This window comes from Marmota flaviventris, chromosome 16, assembly GCF_047511675.1.
Source record: "Marmota flaviventris isolate mMarFla1 chromosome 16, mMarFla1.hap1, whole genome shotgun sequence".
Lineage (NCBI taxonomy): Eukaryota > Metazoa > Chordata > Mammalia > Rodentia > Sciuridae > Marmota > Marmota flaviventris.
This window is the reverse complement of record NC_092513.1, coordinates 13,595,749-13,619,220: the sequence shown is the minus strand read 5'-3', so window position 1 is coordinate 13,619,220 and position 23,472 is coordinate 13,595,749. Positions and strand designations below refer to the sequence as shown.

The 23,472-nt window shown below is 44.0% G+C and overlaps 1 protein-coding gene and 1 non-coding gene across 18 annotated transcripts in view; both read left to right on the top strand.

Moving 5' to 3' along the window:
• Positions 1-17,705, top strand: part of Zcchc2 (zinc finger CCHC-type containing 2) — a 65,726-nt gene extending 48,021 nt beyond the window's left edge. For 3 of the 17 annotated variants that reach the window (XM_071602685.1, XM_071602672.1, XM_071602687.1), the window contains 5 exons: positions 942-2,435; positions 3,362-6,820; positions 7,822-8,058; positions 8,473-12,950; positions 15,418-17,705. In XM_071602685.1, the coding sequence (XP_071458786.1) occupies positions 942-2,435; positions 3,362-3,429 (1,562 nt within the window). In that variant the 3' untranslated portion in view covers positions 3,430-6,820; positions 7,822-8,058; positions 8,473-12,950; positions 15,418-17,705. Of the gene's footprint in view, positions 1-941; positions 6,821-7,821; positions 8,059-8,472; positions 12,951-15,417 lie in introns of those variants that run through there. The other 14 variants (XM_071602683.1, XM_071602682.1, XM_071602681.1 and 11 more) reach the window with 14 other exon arrangements.
• Trnaa-agc (transfer RNA alanine (anticodon AGC)) lies at positions 310-382 on the top strand. Its single transcript has one exon. It is a non-coding gene; the product is annotated as a tRNA-Ala (tRNA).
• Positions 17,706-23,472: the final 5,767 nt, after the last annotated feature.

Genomic DNA, 23,472 nt, shown 5'->3' with positions numbered 1-23,472 from the left:
AAATAGTAGCCTGGCACGGTGGCACATGCCTGTAATCCCAGTGACTTGGAAGCTAGAGCCAGGAGGATTGCAATTTCAAAGGCCAGCCTGTGCAACTTAGCAAGACCCTGTCTCAAAAATTAAAAGGGCTTGGGATGGAGCTCAGTGTTAAAGCACCCTTGGGTTCAATCCCTAGTGAAACACACACACACACAAAGAAATATATAGTAGCAAGAGTATTCTTTAAAAACTCTTTCATTCTCTACCTTTAGATGTTTGAGTTAAATATTATCTTGATTGAGGTCATTTAAAAAATAATCATTTAGGGCTGGGGATATAGCTTAGTTGGTAGAGTGTTTGCCTAGCATGTATAAAGCCCTGGGTTCAATCCCCAGTACCACCAAAAAAAAAAAAAATTTATCTGAGACAAACTGAAGATCTTGGGTTTGACAGTGCAGAATGTGAAAAAAGTAGATTGCCTAAAACTGATTAAGGTTAAAAATAGCTAATACTTTTCTTAGTAATAAGGTAATAAGGTGGTAGTAAATAAATGTCTGCATTTTATACTGGGCTTCATTCAGTCTCCAAATAACCTTTTGATTTATTATTTTGCTTATATCTCCATATTTTAAAAATAAATCCATAGAAAGACAAAATGTTTTTAAAAGGTCATTTTGGACAGTCAGAACAGGTGATAGAGGGACATATTTTATACTTCAGAGCTAACATTAGATATACTTAATTTTTATTTCTATCAAGAAAGATTTAATGGGCTGGGGTTGTAGCTCAGTGGTAGAGCACTTGCCTAGCACATGTGAGGCACTGGGTTCGAACCTCAGTACCACATAAAAAAATAAATAAACAAAATAAGGGTGTTGTGTCCATGTACAACTAAAAATATATTTTTTAAAAAGATTCCAGTTATGCTTGGGTTAATATATATTTGTATTTGTTTTCTTTAGACTCAGACAGCAATTCTGAGGATTCTGGGAATCCATCAACAACGAGGTTTGCAGGTTATAGTTCTGTCAACCAGACTGTCACTGTCAAGCCACCTGTTCAGATCGCTTCACTAGGAAATGAGAATGGAAACCTTTTAGAAGATCCCTTGAACTCGCCCAAGTATCCACATATTCCTTTTATGCCAACTTTACACTGTGTCATGCACAACGGTGCCCAGAAGTCTGAAGTTGTCATTCCTCCACCCAAATCTGCAGATGGCAAAACAATAGGGATGCTTGTTCCTAGTCCTGTTGCTATTTCTGCAATAAGGGAATCCACAAATTCAACCCCTGTTGGACTCCTAGGGCCAACAGCTTCTACTGGAGAATCAGAGAAACACCTTGAATTGCTGGCTTCCCCTTTACCTATTCCATCAACCTTCCTTCCACACAGTAGTACTCCTGCTTTGCACCTAACATTTCAGAGGCTAAAATTGCCGCCACCACAGGGATCTTCTGAGAGTTGCACAGTTAATATCCCACAACAACCAACTGGAAGTCTGAGCATCGGATCACCAAACACTGCCTTTATTCCTGTTCATAACCCTGGTAGTTTTCCAGGATCTCCTGTGGCTACTACGGACCCCATCACAAAATCTGCATCCCAAGTGGTAGGACTAAATCAAATGGTGCCTCAAATTGAGGGAAACACAGGGACAGTCCCTCAGCCTACCAATGTGAAGGTAGTTCTTCCAGCAGCTGGTCTCTCAGCTGCACAGCCACCAGCTTCCTACACCTTGCCAGGCTCTCCCCTTGCTGCCAATGTGTTACCCACCCCAAATTCCAATGTGCTCAACACAACAGCCACTTCTGCCCAGCCAGCAAGTGCAGGCATCAGCCAGGCCCAGTCCACTGTTCCTCCTGCAGTTCCTACCCACACCCCAGGCCCTGCCCCAAGCCCAAGCCCAGCTTTGACACACAGTACTGCGCAGAGTGAGAGCACATCCTACATCAGTGCTGTGGGGAACACGAACTCTAATGGCACAATAGTGCCACCACAGCAGGTGGGCTCGGGTCCTTGTGGTTCTTGTGGGCGAAGGTGCAGCTGTGGGACCAACGGAAACCTTCAGCTAAATAGTTACTATTATCCCAATCCAATGCCCGGACCAATGTACCGAGTCCCGTCGTTCTTCACTCTGCCATCCATTTGCAATGGCAGCTACCTCAACCAAGCACATCAGAGCAATGGAAACCAACTTCCTTTTTTTCTGCCTCAGACTCCATATGCAAATGGACTGGTGCATGACCCAGTCATGGGGAGCCAAGCCAACTATGGCATGCAACAAATGGCAGGATTTGGGAGATTCTATCCCGTATATCCAGCACCCAATGTAGTTGCCAACACCAGTGGTTCGGGGCCCAAGAAGAATGGGAATGTCTCATGTTACAATTGTGGTGTAAGCGGACACTATGCACAGGACTGTAAGCAGTCATCCATGGAGGCCAATCAACAAGGTAATCACAATAACTCCCAGAGGACTTGTTTTTGAATTCACCTGTTTCTCCTTCCTTCCTTTTCTTGATCATGTGATTCTGTTGTAGCAGAAAGATCTGTTTGTGTGTTCATTTACAGATGTGTTTTCAGTGACAAATTATAAATTGCAACCAGAAAAACCTAGTATAGACCCAGGTCACACAGAACTCAAGGAAGGTCAAAGGAATTTATTTCCCAATTAAGGAATAAACTCTAAAGGCACTTTTCAAGGAATATAGCAGGAATTTGAATTATATAACGTTAAATCTCTTATCTATGGCACTTTTTAAAAAAAAAAAATCCTGTTTCAAAGAGTAAGCAAAAATGTTTAATACTGAAAAACTAGAAAATAAGCTAGTCATCTGACATGTAAGGTTTTTAGTAACTGTTCAATATCTGCGTAACCAGCTGACCTCGTGTGTATGCCCAACAAATGTCTAAGAAAAAGAAATTCAGATTCTACTGCATTTTAGAGCAACAAAATAAACATTGGTTTGGGAATAAGGGAAGTAGATCTAAGTTTAATGTTACTACCACCAAAATGAAGGAAATGTGCTTATGCAAGTAATGAGTAAGATACAAAATTCAGTTTTGACTTCCAACCATTCTCTTTTACTTACATTTGGCCTTTATCATTTTACCATATCTTACTCAGAAAAAAAGTCTTGATTTGGGAGTATATCTATTTGGTATTCTTAAAGCAAGATCAAGTTTGATGGCTTTAGGTTAAACTTAAAGCACAAGCTTCATATAATTATTTTTTTAAAAATAATTTATTTGCCATTTTGGAGTGGTATTAATGCTTAGAAAAGTGCCTTCTGAAGAGCATGCCCATTTGATATCTTGTAGTGGTTTGTGATGCGTGTCATTAAAAGCGGTGACTTAGCAGTTCTCTTTCCCGTTTTAGGCACTTACAGACTGAGATACGCACCTCCCCTCCCCCCTTCTAATGATACGTTGGATTCTGCAGACTGAAACAAGTAAAGCTTGCCTACTTAATACACTCAAGTGTGGGGAGTCATGGGGTTTGGAGGGGAGGAAAGGAAAGGTATTTTGTTTGTTTCTTTGTCTATACATTTCCTAGATTTCTATGCAGTTGGGAGTTTTTATTTCTCTTGTACCAATGTCCAAAATAAGAAAGAATGCAATGCTTCTGAGCCTCTGGTCTCCTGGTTCAACAACAGGCTTATATGTATGATACATGTAACTTAAACTTCAGACAAACTATCAAAAGGAAAATGTTGATGCGTGCTTTTTTTTTACACTGAATACTTGCTGTGTGCAATGTTTACTGAATCTTTAAAACTGTGTATTTGACCTTTTTTTACAACACTGGTGACAGTCATATGGTTTTGAAAAAAAAAAAGAAACTGCTTCTTCCCCAGCTTTTCTCACTCTCACCCTAAACTACACTGCTCTGGCCAGCCACCCTTGCCCTTTCCCTGGCCTGCGGCACGAGTGCCTGGCAGTGTACTTGTCCACATTTCTGTAAACTGCTCTGCATAAAAAGGGAGGGTAAAACTTTTCACCTTAATCCTACATGAGAAGTTAAATTCCCAAGATAGTATGTATATATGTAATAAACAGCATCACACAAATACATATATGCAGTGCTTGTTGTCCAAATAAACATGAAAATAAATAAGTGGGAGCAAGAGGAAGAAGTCAAACCATATGAAGCTGAAAGATATGACCTATGGACAGAAAGCTTTTTCTTAAAAAAAAAGAAAAGAAAAGAAAAAGAAAACATCTCTCTCCTTTCATCATACTTTTCTAGCCTGTTGCTTCAGAGAGACACAAAGTGAACACACTGGTGTGAATGTCATTCTCTGTGTGCTTGTGTTTGTGATGAAAGTCGACAGCCAGTTCTACTCGTCGTCTACCACCATGTCCTGCTCAAAGACACTACTTGAGTAAAGATTTCTTCTTTTGCTATACCAACTGTTACAGTGTTATGTTGTGTTTAAAATGTGTGTGGTTTATTGCAATCCGAACAGAAGCTATGGGTTTCTACAAAAAAAGTCAGGTATTTGTTCCCTAACCTGTCTCTCGTAGCAAAGTCACTTTTATAAACGTTTACCACTATGCTTGATTATAATGTGAAAGACTGAATTCTGAGTGTGTTAAGATGGTATTAATCATGTCAGTGTCATGTCACTAAGTTTAATGCTGCTGTTTAAAAAAAATTTTTTTAAAGCCAATCTATGTACTAAATTGCTTCCAGGTAATTTTTGATTTCTTAAAGTGCACTGAGGTTATCTGGAAGATTGGGTGTATTTTTTGGTGACTGCTGCATTCAACAGCAATGAACAACTACCACTGTATAGTCATAGGTTTAAGGGTGGGGGGTTTTGTTTTCCCATTCCTCAGTACAGAGCAGAAATGATAGATTTTTGTGTGTGGAATAACGTTGGTATGCAGCAGAGGAACTTAAATATTTGGTCTTGGTTCAGAAGCCTAACAGATTGCTAGACAAAAGAAAAAACTTGAAGAAAAAGAAGCTTAATTTAATGCTTCATAAGTAGCATTTATATTTATAGCACCAATGTACATTTTGAAACTTTCAGGGGTGGGAGTTATGGGGAAGGGGTTATAAAGGGGTAGATGAAAGCTTTAATTTAGAAAGAAAAAAGTTCGAGTAAAGGAAATTATTTTGATTAAATATATTTTATTTGATCTGGGTATTTTTGGACCACATTATTAAATTAATTGTTAAGCTGCAGTTGGGTTGTTCAGGTGAGAGTGTTGATACGCCACGTGTGAGCACGTTGGGAATCACTTGCCAGTTGTACTTTATGGAGCTTATTTTATGATTTAAAATACTGTACTGTACATAGGAGGTGTGTTACCTTCTCCTTATTTGTATGTTTACCATATACTTTGATATTTGAAATGTTATGTACTGGAAAGGCCACTTATATTTCTAGAACAGATTGGATTTTATGCAACCTTTTTTCCTTGAATTAACAGCAATAAAAAAAATGAAAAACAGCTTAAGAATTGTGCCTTATTGCCAATTTTGTAAAAATTAAAGGTAGGATATTATACATGGTGATTTTTTTCTTTTTTTTCCGGATCAACCAACCCATTTCCCTGTATCATGGACAGTGAATCCCAAGGTCATTTATCACTTATCATCTGGATGTTTTTCACTCTTTCCCAAATGACCTTAGGTCATCTGTAGGTCATCTGTGTGATTACTGAAAAAAGGGAGACTTCTTTCTGTCTCTGTTGAGCACACACTGTGTGCCAGGGCTACAGTGGCAGACAGCAAAGTCCTGTCAGCCTCGAGCTTGGCTTTCTGGTTTAGGGCCTCCCTCACTGGAAGTATGAAGGACCTAATTCACTTCCTCAGATTTTTTTGGTTTTGTTTTTTCAACCAGGGAACTACCTTGGTTCAGTATTGAATGTCGAAACCATTGGTTCTGTCTCCTATCATCCAATCTCAAGTCAAAGTTCTAAACCATCTATAAGGTCTAAGACACCGGTGGGAGCCACTCAGTGTGCTATTGCTCTGCCTGAGCCCTCAGTATGGCCCCTGCCTCAGCGTTCAACAAGGTGGTGGACACTCAGAAGGGCCAGGCCCCAGGACACTGGATTGTTTTCTGTAGCCACCTTGTGAGTGTTCCCTTTGTAACCAGGCAGTTGAAAGGATTTGATTGTTTACAGGCAGCAACTTTTCCCTTTAGCAGATAAATGTACACCTGAATGTAATAGGTGAGTCTTGAACCCACAAAATTACAAGAATGTCTCCAGTGTCCTCACTTGTGTTCCTTGCCTGTCCCCTCTCTCCCCACTACACTAAGGTAATGGCTGCTTTAAATTATATTATTCCTTTGCTTTTGTCTGTTTTCTCACCTCTGATATTTCCCCTAAAATATACAGCTTATTTTTGCTTTCCTTGAGCTTTATAAAAAGGGTACCTTTCCATACCTCATCTTCTGAGGCTGGCTCTATTTATCTGGTTTTATGTCCCAATGTGATGTTCCTCATGTTTATTCATTTTGCTACCTTAAAATGTTCTTTTGGTGGCAGGAGGAGAGTATAAAACAGTTTATCTGTCATTCTGTCAACTGTCATTTGGGTGTTTTTCATTTTTTTTTCTATTTATGAGCAGGGCTGCTAGGAACCCAATCTTGATGTATGCAGGAGTTTGTTAGGGTGCACATCTAAGCAATCACTGGACATTCAGATGCTCAGTTTTCCAGGATTTTCTGTATTGTTTTCCAAGTGATTTCATACTCATACCAGCAGTGTACCAGAGACTCCTGAATCCATATCCTGACACCCTTCCAAGATGATGTCATAGAGCTATGGAAGGCAAGGACAGGGATGTGCAACCAGAAGATGTTGGCCCACAGGGGAGGTGAGTCTGGAGGCCAGGACAGTGTGAGCAGGGTTAGTGGTCACCACATGGGAAAGGAGACATAAAACAGGCAGTTGTATGTAACACACAAATGGCAGTAGTGTGTGGTTGGGGAGGTGGGGGGGGGGGAGAGCAATACATTAATAAGGAGAATGTATTAAGAGATTTGTGGGTATAGTTGATAAAATAAGGTGAGAATGGAGAATTTAGAATTGATAGAATAAAAAATAGGGAGTTACCAAGTTGTAAGTAGTGGAAAAACATTAACTATGGTATTTGAGGAAGTCGTTGGGTGGTTGAGGAAAGAAAGCCTGGAAATTCAGAAAATGGGTAGCATGAGGCAGTGGTCCCGACTAGAGTTGGCAGTGGGAACGGGCCATCTAAGCTTGAGCATTGGCATAGTGAAGTCAGTTTAGAAAAGGTTTGATAAAAAGAGAAGGAACCTTGGGCCCCTGAGCTTCATTTTCCCTGGATGTTAAGTGAGATGGCTTATTTTAAATCATGTCTGTGACGATTAAATGCCATAATAAATAGGAAAGGCCCAACTTAATAAAATAGCACCAAGGAGGCACTCAGATGTTTGCCCAATCAAGTTTTGATGAACAGAAAGTTCCATCCACTTCCTGTTTTAGAAGATGGAAAGAGTGTGGAAAAGAATGTGTGAGTCTAGGAGTGAAGATGATGGTTTTTTGGGTGGTGAGAGACCTCGTAAATAAAGTTCTTCTTTCTGTTAGGGTTAATTCTGCTCCATTCTCTCATAAAAAATTCCTTGCCCTTGAAGATTTAATCTAGTCGGAGAGTTTGCCAATTAGTAGCAGACATGGGCTGTATATACATGGCCAAGTCATCCCATCCTGATTACTCCATGCCAAAGTAAAATCAATCCATCATAAGGCAAATCCACATTTTTTTTTACATAAATGCTACAAATCAAATTTTTCTGAGAAGGTTCTAAAGAGATTAAAGCACAGTGTAAAATATCTTTCTTCTCTTTTTAACAGGAACCATCTAGTACTTACAAGCATCATCATTTGAGCTTGGAAGACACCTCTTTTCAATTCTGCATACTGATGACAAAAGCATTCTAAGGTTGAGGCAGTGAAGCCACATGGAGGCAAGCTGTGACAGTAGTTCAACCCCACCACAACCCTTCTGTAATCTTTTCTGGAAAGAAGAAAATGTCAACTCCCCATCCCACAAAAAAGGGCCCATTTATTTTCAGAGAAATGAGTTTTGAGGTGTGTGCTCTGACTTGAAACAGGGTCACTGCATTCCTTCAGCTTCAAGGGGTGAGGCCTGCTGTGATGAGAAGGAAGGGTTCCAGGAACTCAGCTGAGCAGCAGGTGTTTCAGCTGCAGTACTACTGACCCTTCAACATGACCCTGAACAGAGAGGGCAGGCCATGTTGTGCAGCCTTGTCCTCCAGGTACCCCCAGTAACATTGACTTGCACAGTTTGTATTCCTGAGGTCAGTCTAGCATCAATATTTTGTTATCACTATGTACAAATCACAGCTGTTGGGTTTATACATGCAAAGTTATATAATTCCTAAGTGCTGTCTTTTTTTGAAAAACACGCCCTCTCTGTTGGAATATAGGTACCTGATTTTTTTTTTTTTTTTTTTTTTTTTTTTTGGCGTAAACATTTATCAGCCTTGGAACACAGGGATGTTAGACTTCTCTCCAGTTCTGGAAAGTGCAGCACATCACACTCCAGGGGACCAACGACTGTTCCCTCCCACAGTCACAGCTCCATCTGCAGTGACTGCTGGACTTGGTCACCAGAAGCTCTTCATCCCAAAATTCTGTTTCTTTGAAATTGGTGGGTGGGAGGTGGGGTGAGGTGGGGCTTGGGTGGTTCTTCATCATTTTTCTCTTTCCTCTTGCAGCTCCAGTTTATCCATTGTGGAAGGTCTCAGCCAGCCTCTCACCAGAAGAAATTGCTGATTGGAAAGCAGTGCCACCTGGTGAGAGACAGGGACAGTGCAAGCAAACAGACGTTATTTCCTATTGACCTAATTTAGAGAAAATTAAGCGTTAGAGAGAAAACATTTATGATTGTTAAGTCTGTGCCAAGATCTTTAAAGAATGCAGGCAGCTGGCCATAAAATCAGTTTGAGTAGTCTCTCTGAGCCATTGTGATCCCAGTGGTGTAGAAAGTATATAAACATCCCAAAGGCATTGATAGTACTTTACAGTTTGCATTGCACTTTCTTCTGTGTTCATTTGGTCACCACACCTGTGAAGGGGATGGGTGACCAAATCTGTCTTACAGGTTAGGGATTCAGGGTTCAGGGAGATCAAGTGGTGTAGACAACGCCATTGATGAAGGCTGGACCCCCAACTTCAATTTAATGCTCACCTGCCCCCACATCTGCTTCTTTACTGGAACAAGTGCAGTGACTTTTAAGGCTGTAGGACCCACAGAACTAACAACCTCTGGATTCCTAAGAGAGGGCTGGGCCACATAATGGCCATACCCGGCACACAGGCCACATCCTAATCAAGTAGGGTGTCTCTGAAGGGTTTCTTCAAATGGTTATGGGGAAAAGTTTCCAGAATTAGGAAACCTTAGGTCTTTCAGAACTGAACTTTAAGCATTTATCCATCTCAGGTAAATTCAAGGAGTATCAGTGCTGTCTATATTGAAGGTTTAAACATGCACAGATACCCTCTGTTGGAAAACAGCTTGGCTCTACAGAGGTTTTTATTATCCCTGTGTGTCTTAAGCATGCAGTGACGATCCCATTAGTTGGAAGACTTCAGAAATGAAGCAGTGGTGCAAGCAGAAAGAAAAAGTACTGATACCATAAAGCTCCAACATTCACATACGTTTTTCCCAAGCACCTTTCTATCCACCCACCTCCCAAAGAAAATCTCCGAAGCAAAGAATGATGGTGGAAGTAGCCCTCATGAAGAAACAGTAACAATCACCCAAGCGGCTTGTTGAGTGCTAAGAGTGCCACCAGATGACTTAATAGTTAATGAAAAGCTCCACTTTGCTAGTATGTCGAAGTTAGGTCATAGTCATTATATGAAATTGACTGATTCTGAGTGCCTTCATAAAAATCAACTTTTACAAGAAGAGGCAGTATGACTTGTGATTTTGTTCCCAAACCCTACCCACTCAAATGTGACCTTTCTCAGGCTGATTTACAGAATGGGCATAATAACACTTTGTGGAGTGGATTAAATCTGCCAAGTATATAAGCACTAAATGTCTGACACATAGTAGGCTCTTAATGTGTGTGTGTGTGTACACACTGGGAATCAAACCTAGGGCCTCACACATGCTAGGCAAGGGCTCCACCACTGAGCTGTGGCTCCTTCCCCCCCACACACACCCATGTCTCCTCCGTGAATTTGTAAAGGTAGGTATCACTTGAATGTCGATGATAGGCCATTCACTTGGCTCATTTCAGCCTCATAATATCCCTGTGAGGTAGGTGCTGTACCCCATATTATAGTTAGGGATCTTTGGGCACAAAGATTAACAGCTAAGTGTCCAAGGGCACAGAGCAGTTAAACCCAGGTAGTGTGGCTTTAGGCTGCTGCTCCACATCTCCTTTGTGTCAGGTTTTATCTGTCACTGGGGTACAGTCAGCCTTGCACTGGAATCAGGCAGGCCCTGCCTTGGACATGATCATCTGGAACAACTGGCTTTCCTGGGTCTTTCATCTCATCTGAAAGCTACATGGATCTCTGAAGTCCCCTAGAGTTCCAAAGTTCTGTGATTTGAAGCTTGCTTATTCACTTTAAATTATTTTTCAAGGTTTAGCTTCTTTTTGTTTTGATGGAATTGAAGTCCTCTTCTGGTGTGGTCAGGAGCACAAACCCCAACTCTGTTAAGGGCTGTGAGACAGGACAGTGTGTTCAGGCCTCGAGAGAAGACTGAAATTAGCCAGTCGGTCACTAGGTGGCAGCATAAGCAAAGCGCTAGCTGCACTTGGCTGTCAGCTGCTGGAGCAGTTTCGGTTCCATCTTCATTTTGCTCTTCACTGCTGTATTGATATAGTTTTCATGGGGGCGGGCTGGGGGGTGGCCAGTTAAACAGTGCTCATAAATATGAATCATGCTGAAGGATGTGGGGCTCAGGAAATTATATGAAGTTTTGGAACACAAGTACTGTTTTTGCCCTGTAACATCCAAGTTGAATAGTTGTGACAAACAAGGTGTGGCCCTCAAAGCCTAAAATATTTACTGCCTGTCCCTTTACAGGAAATAAAAACTCACCAATCCCTGACATCTTCCTTAAGTAAAGAGGCACTTCCCATTGTCTTTAAAGTCCTATTCTGTGATTAGGAATTTGCACCCTCCTTTTTGGTAGTGTTTTCTTAGCACAAAAACAGCGTTGCTTAAGTTACTGGTACTTGCAAACATTAGCTGGGAGCACAGCCTAGTGAGGGCCACCGCCAGCTACATCATAGTAACATGCCCGCGGGTCACCAAGATGAGGGTTAATGCTGCCTGTGGAAAATTGCCAAGGATTTCCAAAGGACACATCGTGTGCCAAAAGGAAGAAGGGAAATTTTTCCTTAAGAGTGGGGAAAAATGGCATCATCAAAGCTGTGTTTCTGAAAAACTCATTATGGGATATATCCAGTAGGAGGATGAGAATCTAGAGAGCACTGGCAAGAGCCAGGAAGGAGCAGGCCTGGGTGTGGGTGCCAGACAGGTGAGAGTGGGAAGTGGTTGCAGATCCTCCTTAACCAAAAGGAGCCAAGAGAAGTAGGGATTTGGAGGGTTTGTGTTTGTTTTGTTCTTTGGCACTAGGGATTGAACCCAGAAGTGCTGAGCTACCTCCAGGTCCTTTTTTTTATTCTGAGACAGGGTCTTGCTAAGTTAGGGAAACTGGCCTCAAACTTGGGATCCAGCCTCAGACTCCCAAGTCACGAGGAGATTATGGGTGTGAGCCATTGCGTCTAGCTGAGAAATAGGTTTGGAAGAGAAAGACACGAGTTCTGCTTAGCTGTTAGGTCAGCAGTGCTTCTGAAAGTGCTTGGGTCACCTCATCTGAAGAGCTTAAGTAAAAACAGATTCATTGCCCCTCTCCCCCAAACACATCCCACAGAATGGGGATTTCAGAGAAAGCATCAAAGAAAACTGAGAATGATAATTCAGAGACATTGGAGAAGATGGAGAGAATGTACTCTGAAGAAAAAAACAATGGGAAATGACTGTCATTACCATGTGCAGTATGGATGGGGAATACTCTTGTCACTGGTGAAGACCATTGCAGAAGGGAGGTACCCAGGAAGGGGATTGAGAGCAGAGCTGGGAGGACTCCTCCAGGCCTTGGAACTTACTGCTGTTGGGGAAAGAGGAAAATGACCGGATGGCCCTTTTTTTCTTAGTTTAAATAGGAAGGGTCTGCAAGAGAGGGAGTAAGCCGAACACTACTGCATAGAGCAAGGGCTGAGGAGCACTGAGTCAAAGGCCCAGCTGCCCTGAGGGCTGGCAGAGGTCACAACCAAGTGCTTGTGTCCATTTATTTCATAGATCAAATACTGAACCATCAGAGGGGGGAAGAAAAATTTTCTTTGCCTCTACATCAGCCTAGACAGCAAAGGCTTTTCTGGTTTTGTTTTTGTTTTCCTGTCAATGTGGGAAGCTGAAGAAAGAGAAGGGCTAGGCTGAAGATCTTAAGATTCCCTGTGAAGATTCTGTGTTATTTCAACCCCTCTTCTGGACTTTTCCTTCTTTCCATCACTCTCCCAAGGAGCCCATTTCTGTCTCCTCTACAAGCCCAAATGCCTTTCCAGACAGGGCCAGCTCCTGCTTGGCCCCCAAGGTCAGAAGTCAGCTGCTCCCCACAGCCACCCTGGGCCTGGTCCCAGGACCCTGCTGCCTCCCCCACCTTCATCCTTCACTTTTTTGAGCTCAGGTTCCTGTCCCAGCTTCCATCATTCCAAATTAAGTAGAGAGGAGACTTACCCCAGGAGACCTGAGCCTTGTCCAGGGTCAGGAATAAACGTGGTCACACATCACTCAAAGAAACCTGGGGTGCAGGAGAGTCCCTGACGAGGAGCCATCTTTCTGCAGTGGCAGTGTGCACGCTGATCTTGGCATGCCGGCAGCAGAGCCTGCAGGAGTGCCGCAGCTGGGCTTGGCTGGTGCGCAGGCAGCAGAAGGTGAGTGTCTGAAGTCAGCCTCCTGGGGCTGGTGGGCGTGAGGGAAGAGCAGCTCACTAAACATAGGAGCATAAATTCTATTTCTGGGGGTGTTTGAACCAGTGGGATGAGCGACTTCCAAGCACTTCAGGAGGATCTAGGAACTAACAAATGAGTGACCCTGCAATTCTACTCTAACCCCATCTGCTAGCTACCTTTTTTTGAGCAGCAGAATAACATGGATGTCATTGGCGTGGGAGGCTAAAATATGCCACCCCAAAATACACTTCCTCGGCACATTTCGGAGATGGCTATTCAGAGAAACTGCAGACACAGGAACAGCTCTGAGAAGGCCTTTTGTAAAAGAAATGGATGACTCTAATGGAAATGCATGCTTGTGAAGTAAACAGGGTGTCAACAGGCCTCTTGAGGTCCCCCTTCTGCCTTACCTCATTGTAGGGAGGAACATGTGGACATCCCTGCCCAGAGCTGGCCACAGGATGTCTTGGAGCGCTTTCTGAGGGTTCTTACCCAGGAGACTTTGCCTGCATAATAAAAACCTTTGTTCAAGGCATGGCCTCACCTCACATAACCCCTGCCCTCCAGGAGCCCCACTGCCCTGTCCCTGTCTGGCTGGCATAAAAACTTCAGTTCATCAGGCCCTTCTTTGAGTCTCATATTTTTATTGGTTCCTGTGCACTTGCTCGTAATGTATTTGGATTCCTTTTCTCCTGCAAATCTGTCTTGTGTCCATTTATTTCATAGACTCAAATACTGAACCATCAGAGGGGGAAAGAAAAATTTTCTTTGCCTCTACATCAGCCTAGATAGTTTGACCACTGTGGCTGGCACCCAGGCTCCCATACCAGGAAAAAGAATGGTGTCTACCTTAGAGTTGTGTGTGGTTAATAAAATGATGCATTTAAATTTGGTACCAAGCATACAGGGAACACTAAAACATGGTTATGTTTCCTTTAAAAATGTCATCTTATTCAAAACCTGCCTTGCTATTTTAGGGCCTGTCAAAATCAGGAATGCCACTCTTCTCTGGATCAGACTGTGCTTTGTACTTTTGTTTGTGTTAGCTGTTTTTATTTTACTTGATTGTAATCATCCTATATATGCATTTTCTTTCTGTTGTACAGTTGATGTGCCAATATTGATACTTTATTACTAAAGTCCATAGTAACATTAAGGTTCACTCTTTGTTGTACAGCTCTGCTGGGTTTGAGATGCATAATGACATGTGTCCACTGTTAGAATATCATGCAGAATGCTTTTGCTGTCCTAAACATCCTTTGTGTTCCACCTATTTATCCCTCCCTCCTACCTCACCCCTGGCAACCACTTTTCCTTTTTACTGTCTCTCTGGATTTGCCTTTTTCCAGAATGTCATATACAGAGTCTCCTCCATTTACAGTGGGGTGACATCAACTGAAAATATCAGTAAGTAGAAAATGGGTTTAAGGCAGCTAAACTACCAAACATCACAGACTCACCCACAGACCACCATTGTTCTCTCTCTCTATCCTGTGACTGCCTGGGGGCTTCAGTTTGCTGCTGCTGCCCAGCATCCCAAGAGTATCACAAGGCACATCACCAGCCCAGAAACAGACCAAGTCAAAATTTAAATTCTGTATGAAATTTGTACCACTTTCACATCATTCTAAAGGAAAATCATAAATTGGATCACCATAGGTGGGGATGATCAACAGTTGGACTCAATATGTAGCCTTTTCAAGTATGTGTTTTCACAGCTTGATGACTCTTTTTTTTTTTTCTTCCCCCATCTATTTATTTATTTATTTATTTAGCTGAATAACATTCTGTTGTGTGGAAGTGTCCCAGCTTCTTTACCCAGATAAGGACTCCAGGGCATCTTGGTTGCTTTCAGGTTTTAGCAAATGTCAACCTGCTGTTGACATTTGTGTGCAGGTTTTGAGTAAATATGTTTCCAATTCCTTTGAAAAAATACAAAGACCGCAACTGCTAGATCATATGGTGAGAGTATGCTTAGTTCCATAAGAAACCATCAGTCTTTCATGGTGGTGGTACCATTTTGCATTCCCACCCATGATGGCTTAGTCCCTGTCACTCCACATCCCTGCCAGCATTTGTGTTGTGTTTTGTTTTGTTTTTTAACCATGCTAATAGGTATGTAGCAGTAAAACATCTTAATTTGAGATTCCCTAATGTATCATATCTCACATTTTTCATGTTTATTTGCCAGATTCTTTGGTGAGGTGTCCAGATCTTTTGCTGAATTGTTAACTGGGGCTTTTTTTATATTGTTGGATTTTATGTATCTGTGTATGTTTCGGCTATCAGTCCTAATCAGATGTGTTTTACAAATATTTTCTCCCAGCCTGTGCCCTATCTTTTCATTCTCTTCATGCTTTGTTCTTTTTCTTTAGATGAATAAATAAATGGAAATGTAGAGACCTGAAAAGACAAAAAGCAGAGGGTTTCATTCTGTCTTCACTCTTAGCAGGTGCAATGCCAAGCAGTCTCCAGCGGTGCTTCCCTGTGCATTCAGCAACATGCCAAAAGTGGGATTCCTCAATGATTGCTAAGTCCCCAGTCCAGAGCTGCCAGGGCTCTATTGGCAGAGGACATGATTCTGAGGACTTCCAAGTCCCTCCCTGTAGTGACAACCAGGTACTATCTTGGGGCTGGACCAATGCTGACCACGCCCCCCTTTTATTACCTGCCCAGGGGACAGAAATTGTAGGCCTGTAGCACTTCCCCTTATAACTTCCTCTGACCTTATTTGTGACACAAATGACTGAGTTCCTCCCCAGTGTATTTATAGGAACATGCGTATTAGAAGGACAGTGCTCAGGTTCCTGAACCCAGAGGCTTCAGCAGGGGTTGCCGGTGCCGGCTGGTCCCTCCTCCAGTGTGGATGCACCTCTTTTGGAAGGCATACCAGGCCTTGGCAGGGCCATGAGGGAACAATAAATAGTCCCAGACTGTCTATTCTGTCTGTGTCCTACAGGGTGGAAAATCATTATGTGGCAGTGGAAAGCAAGTTCGGCCTACAGAGGCCTTTTCCTCTGGGTCTCCGTGATGCTCCTCCCACCCCACCCGCTCCCTACAATTTGATGCAGTGTCCAGGTGTTTAAGAATAGCTGCCTATCTTCTCTGGAATTCAATCAATTTTTTTTTTTTTTTTTTTTTTTTTTTTGTACTAGAGAATGAAGTCAGGGGTACTTGGCTACTGAGCCACATCCCCAGCCCTATTTTGTATTTTATTTAGAGACAGGGTCTCACTGAGTTGCTCAGCACTTCTGGCATTGCTGAGGCTAGCTTTGAACTCCCGATCCTCCTGCCTCAGCCTCCCGAGCAGCTGAGATTACATGCGTGCACCATCACCCCGGGCTTGGAATTCAGTATTAATACATACCTATTTCTGGCTACACTGGGAAATATGGCAAGGAGGAAGTGGACTGTTTTAGAGTTTCTCTGAGGCCACTGCACCCAGCCCTTCACTGTCTTGGCTGTGGTAATGTAACAGGGGCTCCCATGAAATTGTCCTCTGCTTTCTCTTATCTTTAGGGGGAAAAAATGCCAAAGGACCTGGCCCCTCCTGATTCTGGCGGCAGACTCATCTGCACCTGTACTGTAACCAAGTTCACTCTCTAAGGCACACTTCCCCAATTGTGTGTATACACACACACACACATACACACACAATTTTAAATTATCCATTCAACAAAAATGTGTTGGCTTCCAGCCTTTTAGTGCTTTAGGGACAGGTCATCTCAAACCCACTTGGGACTGGGAATCAAGCCGCAAGAGGAGGTTGTGGGGGGGGGGGGGACCCACACGCTGGCTGGGCTGGTGGCAAGATGCTCTAGTGGGTCCCTGGGGCCCCTCAGCCAAGTCCTGCGGCAGGGTCCTTGAAGCCGGCTTCCGCGAGCCCCTGGCTCCCCCCCCACCCCGCGCCCATCTGGCCGTCACTGCAAACTCCAGCTGGCTAACAAGGTGCCCCCGGGCGCCCCCAAGCCCGGGAACTGCAGGGGCTGGGCTGAAGGTCGGTTGTCCCCACTGCTTGGGTGGCACCCGGGTGTGGGGAGGAGCCGTTCCAGCGACCCCCGCCCCCTCCCGGCTTCGGTCCCCTTCCTAACCACCTTTAGGAATTGAGGCGGCGCCGAGAGGAGTCACCCGGGAGTCACCCTCTAAGACTGTTGACAGGGCTGAGCGTGCAGGAGTCCGAAACGGGAGCGCGACGGCCGGGCACCACCTGCAATGAATGGTCCCTCTTCGGAGGCAAACAGCGCTACACGCGCGAAGTGGGCATCCGCCAGTCCCCGGCCTGAGCGTGCTCCTGGGTCCGCGCGGCTCCCCGGCCGCGGAGCCTGCTGGAGGCCCAGGAGTGGGGCAAGGACACGGCCCTGCCTCTAGTATGCCTGCATACGTGGGAAGAAGGCGAGAAAGGACTCCTCCCAAGGTCCAGGACAGAGCTCACGTCCACTCCAACCCCGGGACAGGACGCGGTGTTCTAGAAATTGCCCCTCCTTGCTCTCTCCAGCTGTTCCAGGCGCCTCCGCTGCAAGGGGCCTGCAGCCCGGGCAGGCAGATCCCCAAGGCCCAGGAAGCTCCTCCCTCGCTGGACGTCTTCCCTCCCTGCCGCACCTCCCCATCCCAATCTCTTCGCCTCCAATTCGGACTTGTTTCATTCTGACCAAAGAGGGACGAGGGAGGTTTGGACCTGTCCCGAACCAAGCAGCGCCCTCTCCTAGGCGCCAATAAACCTTAAATGAGTGAATGACACCAAGGGCCTTCGGGCGGGGATCCTTGTTGTTCTTTCTCTTATCAATAAATGACCCATGTTCCCAGTGAACATTCTAGGACCTTAACCCCAAGGAGAAGAAATTTCAGGAGCTCTCCAGGGGGCCTGTGGGAAATCTTTTCCTCTATGGGGGGGGGGGGAGGAAGGGCCTTCAAAGCCATTAATTTCCTTAACAACAAGCAGATAGGAAAGGCAGGAAGCACTATTCTGAAAGCAAAAGCAGATGGCTTCATTTATTTATTTTTAAAATGGTACATGTAAAACATGAAGACATACTCATAAACAATATTTTTAAAAATAGAGTAGCATGTTAAAACGCCTTGACCCCCTCCCCCAGTCTTAGCTCTGTCCCAGGGACTGCCACTGTGTCCTTGGTGCGTGGCCACCTCACCTCATACCCACCTCAGCACTCCACCTGCAGGGCTCCTGCTACTCCAGACTGTTCTACCTGGGGGGTGGGGGTGGGGGCTTGATGCTTATTACCCCTCCCTGCTCAGGCATGCTCTTTCCCCTCCCATTTCTACTTTGAGAGGGCGTGTTTTGTCTTTTGTATAACATTCACATAGGAAGGTGCACATGCCTCAGGCGCCCAGCTCAATCCATCTTTACACATAATCACCCAATTCAAGATCTAGACTATTTCCAGCTCACCTGAAAGCTCACTCATGCCTTCCCAGACAGTACCCTCCCCAGGGAACCACTCTTCTGACCTCTGTCTCCATAGATTTATCTTCTCAGTTCATATGAAAGACCTAAAGTTCTCCCGTGTCTCCAGTAATTTCTGTGGCAGTTCATCCCCAGTCTCCTGGTCTCAGCTCAAATGTTACTTCCTGTCCCATCCTTTCCACAGAATTATGCTGTTCTTTCCTTCAGGCAGGGCACATCACAGTTTGCAATTTCGGGGTTGGTTTGTTTTCCCAACTAGAAGGTAAGGGTCCTGTCCTATTCGCTGCCGTCTCCTGGGCCTCTACTGTAGCATCTTGTGCTGTAGATGTTAAGCAAGCACTCATTTAATGAATGAATGAATATGTGCATGAATGAAAAGAAAAAAATATTCTGGGTATTAATTTGTACAGTCCTGAATTTAAAACTGATTATAATTGTGAAAACGCTGCCTTGTGTTTGAGGCTCTGCACTTCTTGTTACAAAGAAAATATTCACCAAATTCAAATTGAAACACTTAGCAAAAATATTGGAGTTATTCCAGTCTGCTTGGAAGCAAAAGTTGGGCTAATTCTCACCCGATTTAAGAGGATTGCCTTTGCCACCAAGATTGAAAAAAATATTTATAAAAGAACTCCACTGTGGCTACATAAAGACTCTCAATAGTTATCATCTCTACTGAGCTGATATGTTTTAATGCCTTTATTCTTTGTCATGTTTTAACAATGAGTATATTTTACTTTTAAATTAAAACATTTTAAGTTGTGGTTAAAATACACATAACACAAAATTTACCATCTTAACCATTCTGTAACTATAGGGTTCAGTAGTATTTATAGTCACATTGTTGTACAACCAATCTCCAGAACTCTTTTCATCTTGCAAATCTAAAACTCCATACCTATTAAACAGCTCCCCTGGTCCTTCTTCCTCCAGCCCCTGGCAACCACTATTGTACTCTCTCTTTGAATTAGACTACTCCAAGTACCTCATACAAGAGGAATTATGCAGTATTTGGTTTGTGGCTAGCTTATTTCACTTAGATAATATCCTCAGGGTCCATCTATTTTGTAGCCTATGTCAGAATTTCCTTATATGTTAGGGCTGAATTCTATTCCGTTGTATGCATATTTCATATTTTGTCTGTCAATTCGTCTATGAATGGTTATTTCCACCTTTCGGCCTTTGGGAATAATGTTGCTAGGAATGTTGAACTGCAAATATCTTTTCAAGACCCTATCTTTTTTTCTTTTTCTTTTTCGTGGAGGGGGGAACTGGAGATTGAACCCAGGAGTGCTCTATTTCTGAGCTACATTCTTGGTCCTTTTCTTTTAGTGACATGATCTCACTAAGTTGCCCTGGCTGGGCTTGAACTTGCAATCCTCCTGTCTCAACCTCCAGAGTAGCTAGAATTACGGCGTGAGTCACTGTACCCAGCTCCTACTTACAGTTCTTTTGTATATATATCTGGAAGTGTGACTGCTAGATCATAAAGCAATTCTATTTCTAATTTTTTGAGGAGCCATCATACTGTTCTCCACAGTGACTGTCACATTTTACATTCCCATCAGTTCGTGAGAGTCCCAGTTTCTTCACATCCTCACCAAAACTTATTTTCTAGGTTTCTTTTCTTTTTTGCTAGCCTTCCTTATGGGTGTGAGGTGATATCTTATTGACTTGTGATATTCATCATCTTTGGAGAATGGTTTATTTAAGTCATTGCCCATTTTTAATTCAGTCTGTTATTTTTGTTGTTGCTGAGTTCTAAGTACATATTACTTTTGAAATCAGAAAATAATTTTATTTTATGGAGAAAACATGCAGAAAGCCAATTAAGAAAGGTGTAGTGATTAAAAGTTTGGGCTCTGAAATTAGAAGATTCAGTCACCATAATTATTGACCACCCACTGTATAAGTCAGGGTAGGTAACTGCTAACAAATAACCCCCAAAGCTCAGTGACCCAAACAATAAATTGTTGTTCCTTTATTTCGCATCCAATGTGTTTGGAGGCAGAGGTGGAGGAAGAGCAGGAGTTTTGAAGGGACAATAGGGCTCTGAGTCATGTAGTCATTCAGGGACTTAGGCTGCATCCAGCCTGTGACACTGACATCCTTAACATGTTCATTTAAGGTCACCATGGGAGGTGATGAAAAGTCATTTTTATGGACCAGTGTTTGCCTGTATTACATCAACCCCAACTTGTAACACAGCCAGCCCCACCCAACTACAAAGGAGACTGGGAAACATCCTCTTCCTGTGTGCCCGAAGGAAATGCAGTGGCATTGTTTCTGCCACTGCACAGGCTGTGGTCACCACGCCATGTCATTCTTCTTCCCACACACAGACACACTCATCCCCTCCTCTGAGGAGACACCCAAAGTCCCCTCAATCATTGCATCTAAGATGTCTACATCCTGCAGTGTTCTCCCTCAGGACCAGATAACTATCTTATTGTTTCACCAACCAATAAGCTACAGGGATGTTATCTGCTCCCACCCCACACCCAACATCTGGAGTGAGGTAGAAATAATACAGTTGCCATATTGCACAGGAGCCCCATCCATGGAACTGACCAGCTAATTCCTGTGAGACAGATACTGGGAGGATCCCTGCCCTGGATTAGGCTGGGACCTGACCCCTGAAGGCACTCCCTGTCCATTTTCCTCCATATCTGCTGGCTCCACATCCAGAAGGTTGACCTCTTTCATTATCTTCCCTGACTACACTGGACACGCTCCTCAGGGACCTAAATCTTTCCCTCGGCACACTCTAGTTTCTCGTTTCTCTTCCTGGGATCCAAAGCATTGTTTGAAGTCTGCCAGAGTCAATAATTTTGGGGGGAATACTCAAAAATTTAGTAGGCTTCTGATTTCTTCTCCCAGTCAAAACCTCGTCCAGTAACCTACCTGGGAGTAGCTTCCACTTTTCTTATTTCCTCTCTGGCACATCCTCCCTCTCCACTTTAATGGCAGCTACCTTGAGACCTGATCTTGCCACAAGCATTCAACTAAGGATTCAACATTGCAGTGTCCAACTGAGATGTTTTCCTGTGTCTTTGCTATTCAAAGTTCTTTAATATAGAAGCAATGAATTTTTCTAACCCTGATGGCTCCACATTTCTGGATTCTCTTCCACCTCCTCTTCTCATTTCTGTTTGCAAATGGGCCAGTCCTTCCTGGCTTCATCTCCTCCTTGTAACACCTGACCAAATACCTGACAAGGACAACCAACACACCCTGTGCACTTTCTGTCCTCCAACCTTTTCCTCAGAGCCCACAGCTGAGTATGCACATGATATGTTCCTCAGGTTATCATAGGAAATCATTTTACCAAGCTTTTTCTACCACACAAAAGGGTTCACCATCTTTCTGACCTCAAACTGAGACAGAAAGAAGGGCCTAATGCTCACCAAGAGGTGCTTTTTATTCTTCCATCACTGACAGCTGCCCACAAAATACTGCATCAGCTGCTGTCCCCACCCCAATGGGGGCAGAGAAGGGGCTGCAAGAGATGCTTTGCTTTGGTCACTTGGGTCACAGGTCCATCCCAGATGACACTACCACTTTAGCTATTCCCAGTCCAATCCGCAATGAGCCGGTCCCTATCCAGGTGAAGCAGAAAGCCCGTGGTAGCTGATAGGATACTGCAATGGTGCTCCTAAATTTTTAAAATGCATGTAAGCAGCCTCCCCATGGCCCCACCTGTATTAGCACAGTCCATGTACTGCTTTTTTGGATGGATTTTACTTTGCCTATTTGTGATTTCTGTCTGAGTAGAGCAGGCTGAGCTGGTTATATCAAGAGCTAGAAGCACCAAGTAAGGCTGGCAGCTAGAGAATGGTAGGGGGAAGGAGAGCTGCTAGGTCTGAGTGGAAGGTCCCAGGGAGCTGAGAGCCTCTGCCATTTGAGGTTCAGAGCTGCTATCGCTAAGAGCCGAGAGCTGCTGGCCCTTGGAACTTAGAACCTCTAATGCTAAGAGCGCTGCCCTTTGCCTGCTGGTGATTTCTACCCAAATTGACCCAAAGAACCCTCAGCCAATCGACAATAATGCGGTTTCCTCATCACTGGACACCTGACCACTCCTGTAGATCTCAGTATGCTACAGCAGCTTGTCCGGTTTGTAAGCTGTTCAGGGATTCCAGCTGCTGGGGAAATGGCATAAACTAAATGTGAGCCAGGTCCTGAGAGGGAACCAGGCCATGGGGCATTGCCACATGCTGCTCGATCCCTATTTAAGGCTTATAAAGGTGTGTCCTGCTGCCCCCATGAAGCTAACTGGGTGACCTGTTGTGCTGATGAACCCTTGGGAACTGTGTCATCCGTCCAGCTATTTAGCCATGTCTGGGAAGCTCCATGGGGCTCCTCTTTTGTGGACACCTAACTCCACAAAGCCAGGCCCAGCTTGAGGTATAGCTAGAATTTCTTCCTTTCCCCTCCTCATGGGCAAGTCCCAAGAAGGGAGCCGTGGCTGCTTTCCAGATGAACAACCATCTCCAACTATAATCTTACTTAGCCTGTGAGCAGAGCAGAAAAGGCATCTTGTCCAAGGAAGCAGCATTCTGAGAATACTGTTCAGCCGCCACAGGGGAGAAACTCCTACCAGCCAACAGGGTTTGCCCACCAGGAACTTGCAGCACTCCAGGGGGCTTCTGAGGTCTCTGGAAAGATCTAGGTGCAAAGATCCCTTGGGGAATTATCAGGACCTTGAGTTGGCTGGCCAAGTCTTCCCTCCCTCTGGCTCCCCCAGGAGCGCCTGGCTTGTTCTGTCTTTTCATTCACCACTGGGGACACCCAGCTATCATTTCAAGTTTGATTCTTTCCTTGTAAAGGAAACAATCCATTACTTCCTCCCCTTTGTCACTTTTTACCTTAGAAACGTGGAAATTCTCCAAATAGTAGCCTAGATAAAGGCACTCCTAATCTTACTCCTGATAACAAGACTAAGGAACATCAACGAAAATCAGCTTCTTAGTCATCAGGGGTTAAGATGTATCGTGTTGGATATCCTGAGAAACCAGGGCTTGTGTCAGAAGGGCCAATGTCACCAGATTTCTGTCACCCATAGAGAATATTATCTTTCTGTGG